Raw genomic sequence first — 10334 nt, 5'->3', positions numbered from 1 at the left:
AAGAGAGAAGAAAGGACACAGAGGTGCAGAGAAGTCAGGCAATATGGCGCGTTCCGGGAATTCCAAACAGTGCGCTGTTGCCCACCTCGAGTGCTTGGGGGAATGGAGAGAGGTAAAATATGGCGTAGACAGAGATGCCGTTTGTGAGGTGCGGAATGGCCCGACCTCAAATCCCCATGAGCTGACTGGGGCTGTCTCGGACAGCTATGAAGGCAAGCATAATGTGTAAATCACAGGACCCTTCAGTCCTTCTATGACCATATATACAATGTAAAAGGCAGCAGATTTATACAGTTTTTAAGATAAAATAGATCTTTTCTCTTGAGGTCCATTTCCATTTCAGTGGTTCTACATTTTACATTTTGGCTGTTGACATGCAATACAAATTTACCTTGTGAACAACAGGAGAACAATCAGGACCATTTATTTATTTATTTATTTATTTATTTATTTATTTATTTATTGAAAAGAACTGATTGTTCTTTTCCTGATGAACATTAACCACATTTCTCTTTAGCTGGGACAACTCTTTGTTACCTTACAGAACTGCCCTTTTTGTAGTTCTCTGTGGGTTAGAGGAAAGATTGTAGATAGCCTTGTATCCTACTGAAACAAAGTATGTTCTCAACAGTAAATAGCTGCTGACTGGCCAAGTCTATCAGATATTAGATATATTTAGAGCACGTGATATAAGAAATGTACAGTTTTATGAGTTTATTACGAACTCTGCTAAATCTGTCACATTCGATAAATTCTTTGTTTACAAATGACTGCAATCTGTTAACGCTCATTTGTACGAATTCACCATATTTTTCATTTAGCTCTGTAAAAAGAATATGAACTGCTAGTGACTATTAGGGAAGAATATTCCCTTTGAACAGTATAGTGCTTGGCATGTGGTAGAGTGGTACTTATTATAATGTTTGTTGAGTCAAAGAGGTAATTATTAATAGCTTCTAATCAAGGTTTTTGATTCTTCAGCAACTAAATAGAGAAGTGTTGTCCAAATGAGAGATGATTTAAGTCACATATGTAATATGTTTTATATTTTTTTAGTCTTGACATTCGTAAAAGTAAAAAGAAACAGTTGAAATTAATTTTGATATATTTTGTTTAACCCAACATGTCAAAATGTTAGCATTTCAATATGTAATCAATATAATATTTATTAAAGAGATATCTTACACTCTTTTTTCCCTGTCTTTAAAAATCCAGTGTACATTTTATACTTACAGCACATCTCAATTCAGGTGACAAATTTTCATCAGAAATACTTGAGCTATTGATGATTGAACTAATGATTGATTTCAGAATATTCAGTTGAATATTTAGCCTGGGTGGCTCAGTCAATTAAGCATCTGCCTCTTGGTTTCCACTGGGGTGGTGATCTCAGGGTTGTGAGATTGAGATGGAGCGCTGCATGGGCTCAGCGCTTAGCACAGATTTGGCTTGAAGATTTTCTCCCTCTGCCCCTCCCCACTCTCATACATGCACTCTCTCCCTCTTTCTAAAATAAATAAAATCTTAAAAAAAAGAATATTTAGTTGAAAGGGTAGGTTTGTGTATCCAAGTCTTTTTGTAACAACTTAAAATTCCCCACTCACTGAATCAATTATCAGTTTTTAAATATTTAAAGTTAATTAAAAATGAAATCAAATAATAAATTCAGTTCCCTAGTCACATTTGTGACATGTCAAGAGCTCAATAGCCACAAGTAGCTGGTACCTACTGTATAGAATTGTGTAGTTCTAGAAAACTGCACTCTGGAGGGCTGCTGATAAACAATGCTTTTTTAGCACATTTCAGTGGAGGTTTAGAATCTTGTAGATCTTTATTTTTCTTTTGTTTTCTTAGTACTTCAATTTTTTTCCTGAAACCTTTATTACCCTAATATCTGAAGTTAGAAACCTCTGAATTAAACATGCCACATTTAATAATCCTAAAGAAAATTAGTCAAAGCCTTAAAATACTCTTGTCACTTTTTCATCGTCACAGGTACAAGGAGCTATACATACTGACACAAGAAAATTTTGCTCATGAGCATTCTCATTATTAAGGGCTGTAGCTAAGTAAATTGTGATCCATTCACAGAACTGCCTCTTGCCAGGTTAAGGGAAGGAGAATTCAAATGGATGCACACACTCAATGACTTTTTTCTAACCTATACCAAATGAACTCTCATTATATACCAAGCCTAAAATTGTAGGCATGAGTAAGGATTATTTGAATGACATTTTGGGGGGATGACATTGTTTCTTGTCTATTTTGGCAGCCAGCATTATGGACTTCAGCTCTCCACCCAATAAGACTCCGTTTGAATGTAGTGCCACTGTTATAAAACTTTCTTTATGGATTGATTTTAAAAATAAGTATCCCTTCCTATTACTACATGTTTTCAGCAAGTTTCAATATACGAGCCCAGTGTAGCAAACACAGCTAAGGGATTTGCCCGTGACTTTTAACATACACTTTAAAGCCTTGCAAGCCACGATGCCAGAAATCCTGGGCTCTCCTTTGAGCTCTAATTACCATTACACCTTACAGGTATAAAGGACCTTATGGAGGTGGACCTGTGGGTATCGTACCAGGTACACAATTGAACAGTACCACGTATTCCAGTTGTCTTCTTCTGCACACTATCAACCCAGTGCATCTGTGATCTTGAGGAAGTCAGGTGCATGGACTTTAACAGGGAAATACGTGTCTGTCTGGGTTAATACAAGGATAAAGACAGGATACTATGTGAATGGGCACCAAAAAAAAAAAAAAAAAAATCCATGCTACCAGTTGAAGGAATGATTCATATGCCAATGGGATTGAGCACTGTTTTATAGATACTTGCTTATTCCCACGCTGACATGGGGACTATTGTAACACAGGGTACTCCAGTGGCTGCAGCAGTCAATGGTGCTCCTGACATGGCATCAGCAGCACCGATAGGCAGCAGTGGCTCTAAGTTGATCAGAAAAGTAAAGGCTTCTGCCCTGGCAACTTCAATCCATCTTTGTGATTCAGGATCTCCGCAGAGGGACTGTGAGAGCTTGGCATTCCCAGTTGTACACCGTAATTCAGGATGCAGCCTTGCAGTTCTAAAGCCTGCATTTTATTTGAATAGTGGTGACGAACACCAAAGGGATCTTGTGATTTTTATTTGCCTTGTGAAATTGAGACGTGTTTACAAGATAAACTGCTAAAGAAATAAATACCTAGATGGTGTTCAAGAAGTGAATATTTACCGGATGAGAATTTTTTTTTTCTTAGAGTATCTTTGTATTTGCTGTTTTAGGTCTTTTGGAACATGTTTTAAGGGTCAACTGTTAAAATTTCAGAAACAACCTTTAATGAGTCAGGGTAAAAACCATCTGGTACAGGGATTCTTCAAATGGATGAACTTCAGGAGAGAGGAGGAATTTCCCATCATCTTAAGATTCCCATTGGAGGCTTATGAAAGTAGCTCGAAAATTGGATCTACCTCCTTCCATCTATTGCTCCTTTTATCTTCCTGTCCACCCATGAAAGGAAGTGAAAAAGAATTGTAAATTCTTTTTGGAATATTGGAAAGAATAGAGAGATAAGGTTTTTGTCCTAGAGGCTGAGTGTGCAAAATGTAAGCTCCCAGATAAGACAGAAAGAAGTAGCATTGCTTTTTAAAGGGCTAATGGGCCCTGGACAGTGCATTGTACAGGGATGTCTAAAGGATATATAAGTGGCAGGTGGGTGGGCGGGTGAGGAAGCCACCTGGGGGAGGTATGACTGGGCCAGAATCAAAGACAGCCTCTCCACCCTCCCTGAACAAGCTCGCCTAAGTGACACTTCCTTGTGTCCCAGGAAGTGACGATCAGTCAGTGTAGACGTTGGGACTCCGGTCTCACCCGCTCCGGGGGGTGCTGCGATGGGCGCTGCACGACCTCTTCTGCGGCCCCATTCCCAAGGAGGCGGCGCCTGGAAGGCACCTCGGCGAGCTGCCCCGCCCGAGCCCTCTGCACCCCGCCCAGGCTGCTGGCGCTTCCAGCGGTTTTGTGCCGTTTGCCCAACTATTAGGGTGACCCTGAACCCCACAGCTCCTTGGAGAAGGGGACTGAGAGGGGGCTCGGGGGGGGGAGGACAGGAATTGAGAAAGCTTGGACACGGGGGCGGGAGAGCAGAATTTAAGCCTGGGAAAAGTCCCGAGGTAGGAGACGGGCGGCGGAGGATCGCACCATTCTTTCCGATGAAACGGACAAAAGGGGACCAGTTAATTGCACCAGCGCCCTCTCACCTCGCCCGGCAAAACCCAAACACGAACACAAATAAAAGCCACCAGAGGCTCTCAGACGACCGTACTCCGCGGGTGGGGCGAGAAACAAAAATAAACAGCGGGGCCGGCGGGCGAGAGCGCGCGCGAGGAGGGGGAGGAGCGGCCCCGCATCCCTAATGAGGGAATGAATGGAGAGGCCCCCTCGGCTGGCGCCCGCCCACCCGGCGGCGGCCGCCAAGTGCCTCTGGGCGCTGCGTGCCGCGCCCGCCGCTCCGCGCGCTGCCGGCTCGGGCCGCTCCTCCGGCTGAGGCGCGGCGGCGGCGGCGAGCGCGCCGAGCAGCCGGGACGGGCGCGCCGGGAGCCGGGGCGCCGCCGCCGCTGGGCCCCGGGCGCGTGGCTGCGGCTCGGCCGGGCGGCGCCGCACACCTGAGGCGGGGCGCGGGGCGCGGCGCGGGCGGCGCTGTCAGGGCCGCGGCTCCCGGGCCCGAGCCGCGCTCGCCGGGACGAGCCGGGCAGTGATTTGCGGGGCGAGCTCACCTTCAGCCATGGCCGGAGGAGCGTAGCGGGGCCCAGCCGCCGCCCCCCGGCTCCCCTTCCCCGCCTCCCCGCCTCCCCCCCTCCCCTCGGCGCCGCATCCCGCCGGCCTCGCCGCCCGGCCCGCGCCGGGCAACCGCCCTCGCCCGGAGCCCGCCCTCGCTACTGCCCGCGTCCCCCGCCGGCGCCGCCGCGGGAAGCGGCTCCCCCTCCCCTTCCTCCGCGTCCTCCTCCCCCTCGCCCCGCCGGGGCCGCTTGTTGCACCGCCCCGCGGCCTGCGGGAGCCGCTCGGCCCGGCCCGGCCCCGCGCCCGCACCCCCTTCCGCTCGCCCCCGGGCCCGCACCCCAGCCCAGCCGGCGAGACCCCGGCCCGACCCTGCCGCCCGCACAAAATGTCGGCCCGGACGCCATTGCCGACGGTGAACGAGCGGGACACGGAGAACGTGAGTAATCCGAGCCTCCACGGGGAGCGGCGGGGGCGAGACCCTGAGCCGACCCCCGCTTCACCCTCCACCGGGCCGCCGCCCCCCTCCCCCCCCCCTCGGTCTCCCGAGCGGCCGCCGCGGCACCGTCTCCACCTGGAGCCGGCGTGCCCCTCGCCCGCCGCTCAGCCCCCTTTTTCATTCCAACCCCATTTCGCTGCTTTCCCCTGCAGGGCGAGGGCGGGAGCTGTACGGGGAGCCCTGTCCTCGGGGTGGTCCTCCCGGAGAGGGTGGGCGGATGGAGGGCAGGGAGGCAGCGGCGAGGGCAGAGTGGGCATCCCGGATTGCTGTATTTGTCTCTCGGCATGCTGTATCCCCACCCGAGGGTTCGCTCTACGGTCGCGGGCGAGCCAGCTGACTACCTCTTCCCCCCTCGCTCTTCTGGCCCTTTCAGCCCTCTGCACCCCCACCCCCCTGCATTGCCCCATGACTTTGCTTTTTGTAACATCGTGTCCCATTTTGGGTCGTGGGCACCGCAGGGGGAAGGTCGGAATGGAAGGGGCAGAGTGGTAGTAGAGATCGATGTGTGTGTTTGTGTAGATGAGTTCCTGATGCCGAGATACTCTTCGGGAGGGATGAGTAGAAGAATTTCCCGGACAGCCTCTATGGCCCTGGGGTTACAGCAAAACGTTTAAACGGAGGAAGCCAGCGGCTTTTTATTCTCTTCCCCAAGTCAGTGGTGGTAATTCAGGGCAGGTTTTACTTTAAATATCTCTCCTCCTTCTTGGAGTGTCACACGGTGCATTTCTTTGAAGGAAGGATTTTCTATGTCTTTGATCAGATTGCCTTCAGGAGTTTTTATCTGGATGCAGATGTCCCTGGTGTTTAAACTCTTGAAAACCGAAAGGACCAGATCAGTTGTATTCCCACCTTCTGAAAAAGTACAGTTGTGTGTGTGTGTGTGTGTGTGTGTGTGTGATTTTCTTTGTGGAAAAGGTTTTTTTTTTTTTTCTCTGTGTGTGTGTGTGTGTGTGTGTGTGTGTGTGTGTGTTTTAAACCTTCATGACTTGTAAATAGGGCCTTGGTTGGTTTTCTGACTGGTTTTTAAGGGGGCTGGAGGGTACCAAGTTTAGTCGGCTGTCCAGATCTCTCTGGTTGTCGAGTTAACTCAGACTCCGATCTTGGAGTACGAAGCCGTCATAACGTTGGTAAAATAAAATATGAGTGCTTTGGCGTTTTTAGACAAAAGGTATGAGGCAGAAGATAGGAGCTCACCTCTGAAGTGTTGGCGGCTGGTATAAACAGATTATTTAATCTTGGGAGAGTAGGGGGACACAGAAACTTAATATAATTACATGAAGGGAGAAGAAATTCTAGTAAGGGACTATTGTTAGAAAAAGCTGGGAAGGTATTTCAGAGTGTGCTTTTGTCCTCCCTAGTATCGTGCATTGAAAGTGGTAAACAGTGTGAGGCTGTAGGAGAAATTATAATAACTTCATTTTGCATCGTGACTTGTTTAAAAAAATATAATTGATGCATAATTTTGATTGGGAGATTGAAGGAAGGTCAGGGGAAAAGATGAAAAATTTGGTTAAAGTTGATCTTAAAGTCAAGTTTTGAAACAATGTTTCTAACAGGAGCTCTAAAAAGATTCCTGTCATTAGTGTGTCATTTCAGTGAATGAAAAGTAAGAGGGATGATGACCTCTGTTTTTATTAACAAAGCACTGTTAACCTAGGAAGGGTGGAAAAATACATTGTTTTTATTTTCTTTTGGATTTTGAATAGTATAGCTCTTTCCATACTTGCATGAAAAAGGTACTTTTTAAGGATATGAGAGCATTATAGGAATATGCATCAAGGAATAGTACAAAATGCAGCATCACATGTAAGACCCCCCCAAAACCCAATGGATTTTTAAGCTAAGCAATAATCATGTGATAAATTTTGTTGCACCTTCTGAAAATAATTATGCTGTATAAACTCATTTGCTCTGATTCTGAACATGTTATTTCAAAGTCACTTTTATGGTCTTGTCCCCTGTCCTTGTGTTGTACCTGACTATCTCCACGTATCTGACTTTATCCAATTCTGATTTTCTCCTAATTGCCTAATATCTCCCAATTTGTCAAAAATATCTATTACACTGTGGCTGTTAACTAATCAGTAAATGTGCACCCAGCTTTGTTTTTGAGTTGGTGGGGATACGGAAGTATTGTTTAAGATAAGGCCTCTCCCCTCAAGGAGCTTACAGGAAAAGTAAATATAATCCCAAACAAATAGTGTACAGAAGAAAACTGTGTAAATAGGGCTAACTTGGTTTGTAAGTGCTATAGGCGTTTATCAAAGGGACCACCGGAGATGGCTATTAAATCATTGTTGGTGTCTCTATTCTCTGGTTAGTAGTAAATGTCATAATCCATTCTTACTTACCTCTCATCAGTGAAATAAAGAACAAGCCTGCTTGTTAGCTAATATATTAATGCCAGTATGGCAATCAAAACGTACATTTGTTTGTAGTTGTTTTCAGTTAAAGTGACATATTTTTTAAGATAGTTGGGAAAATTTATATTCAAATGACCATAAAGACTTCAAGTCCTTTGGAATATTAAGGGCATAACTAAAAACATTCTCCCACTGCTAGAAATGTTTTAATTTAAACAGATATGGCAATTTTAAAAACCATCTTTGTATTTTATTGTCATTTGCAGTTAATATGAAATTTTGTTTAGTCATATGTGAATGTATTTGGACTTTGTATTTTCTGCCCCATTTATGCTGCTAATATATGTTGAGGATAAATTAAGAAATTCAAAAGAGGAATGTTAACAGCACCGATCTCCTATTACTACTATGGTATGTAATAGAGTGAGAAAGAATTGCTTTTTTTTTTTTCCAGAACATTCTGTGTGCACTTTTTCAGGAGTTATTTTCCTAGATGAAAGATTTGTGCATTGATAGGCCTGAATTGGCTACATACCACAAAACAACCAGTGATGAACTTCTAACACAGTAAATACTTATAGTGAAGTAGAGAAAGTAGAAAAGGGGCCCCTGGGCGGCTCAGTCTGTTAAGCGTCTGCCTCTGGCTCAGGTCATGATCCCAGGGTCCTGGGATCAAGCCCCACACCGGGCTCCCCGCTCGGCAGGGAGCCTACTCGCCCTGCTTGTGCTCTCTCATGCACTCTTTCTCTGTCAAATAAATTAATAAAATCTTTTTTAAAAAAAAAGGAAAAGAAAAAGTAGAAAAGATATGTTACAGATCATAGAATTAATTTACACAAAATGTGTTTGATTTTAGGTTGTAAAGAGTCCGGAAAAAGAATGGGCATTTGAAATATTTTTTTTCTTCTCTTAAATTATACTTGGATAGTTCCAGCATGAATGTAGATAATATTTTAACAATACTCTTACATGCTTTTAAATGAAGCAAGATAAATTGTTTTTCTGTGTTTTAGGAAAACTCTGATTATGCTGATTTTTATGGATCCAAAATGCCCAGACTAGCTTTTTGTGGTGAATTTTAATTAGTATGAAGAAAACTGATTTGACTCTTTGGGATGTTTTGGTTAAATTTATTTTGAATCTTTTAATAATAAAACTCTTAAAGGTGATTCTTTTGGTAGATCTGAAACTCGCTGTGATTACTATCACAAGTGCTTAGTCTATCTACAGTGGCCATCAGTAGTTTGTCCTGTGGGAATCATTGTTAATGATGTGAAAAGGCAGGAGAGAAGCATGCCTTTGCCACTGCCCTTGGGTTGCTCAGTACCCTGTGCATGCCTTACAGGTCACCACACTTATCACACCCCAATCTAATCGCTGACTTACTTTGTCCCCTTTATTCTGTATCCCTAGCACCCAGCACAGTGACTGGTAGTCAGTCATATGGAAGACATCAGTGCTGGAACATTCCCTTTTGAATTTTTTCATTTATCATCAAAGTATCTTAGTGACACTGGGAGAGGTAAGTATTGCATACTACAAACAGAGGCAGAAGCCTTCAGAAAGTTATGTGACCTGCCCAAGGTATAATCTCTGACACCTTCCACTGCTCTTTCCCCCTTATCCCTAACTTGTAAACCCTTAATGGGATGGCTTATCTTTCTAAGAAAAATTCTGAATTGGTTACAGAAAGGATTGCTGTCTGCTGTAGCTGAACGTCTGTCTGTGTATATTCCACACTACTGGTCTCCAAAGTGGGTGTGCAGGACAGTCCATTGTCAGAAAAACATCTCTACCTTCTATTCCTGTCTGGCCAAAATGCTATTATGAACTCTTCTTCTTTTTTTAAGCCCAGGTTGTTTAAAATCAGCCACATGGGGAGGGGGAGCTAAGATGGCGGAGGAGTAGGGGGACTCTAAGCTTGCCTCCTTCCTTGAATAAAACTAGAATCAGCCAGTGGTTTTTAAATTATTTCTTAACCATTTCTTCTTTCTTCTCAGACTTTCCTTTGGGGGTCATTTTTCCCTTTGCCCAATGAACACCTTTGAAGTTCTTTTAGTAAAGGATTGTTAATCATAAACTTTTCTTTTTTAAATCTGAAATATATTTTGCCCTTATTATTCAATGATAGTTTTGCTCAGTCTCCAATTCAAAATCGACAGCTATTTTCATTCATTGCTCCGAAGATAGTATCCCATGGTCTGGGCTGATTTCCACTGTTTCTGTTCAGAAGTCATCTGCCATTAAGTCGGTGATCTTTTCAGGATGCCTGGGTGGCTCAGTTGGTTAAGCCTCTGCCTTTGGCTCGGGTCATGATCCCAGGGTCCTGGATCAAGTCCCACATCGGACTCCTAGCTCATCGGGGAGCCTGCTTCTCCCTCTGCCTGCCGCTCCCCCTGCTTGTGCTCTCTCTCTGACAAATAAATAAATAAAACCTTTAAAAAAAAGCAGGTGATTTTTCCATCTGTCTCTTTAAGATTCTGTTTTTCTTTAAGTGTTGGACTTCCACTGTAGTGTTTTTAGGTATGGATTTCTTTTTTCCTTAATCTTTTTTAAGAAAGAGTGGGGAGGAGGGCAGAGGGAGGGAGAGAGAGAATCTTAAGCAGGCTCCACACCCAGCGTGGAGCCACCGTGGGGCTCCATGCAGGGCTTGATCTCACAACCTTGAGATCATGACCTGAGCTGAAAATCATGAGT

General features: G+C 44.8%; 1 protein-coding gene across 4 annotated transcripts in view; it reads left to right on the top strand.

Moving 5' to 3' along the window:
* The first annotated feature begins 5020 nt into the window (after positions 1–5020).
* MARK1 (microtubule affinity regulating kinase 1) overlaps positions 5021–10334 on the top strand; it is a 122180-nt gene continuing 116866 nt past the window's right edge. For all 4 annotated transcript variants that reach the window (XM_027611599.1, XM_027611598.1, XM_027611597.1 and 1 more), the window contains exon 1: positions 5021–5214. In XM_027611599.1, coding sequence (XP_027467400.1) covers positions 5164–5214 — 51 coding nt within the window. In that variant the 5' untranslated portion in view covers positions 5021–5163. The remainder of the gene's footprint in view (positions 5215–10334) is intronic.

This window comes from Zalophus californianus, chromosome 10 (genome assembly GCF_009762305.2).
Source record: "Zalophus californianus isolate mZalCal1 chromosome 10, mZalCal1.pri.v2, whole genome shotgun sequence".
NCBI lineage: Eukaryota > Metazoa > Chordata > Mammalia > Carnivora > Otariidae > Zalophus > Zalophus californianus.
Note: the sequence above shows the minus strand (reverse complement) of the source record. Positions and strands in the feature narration are given on the sequence as shown.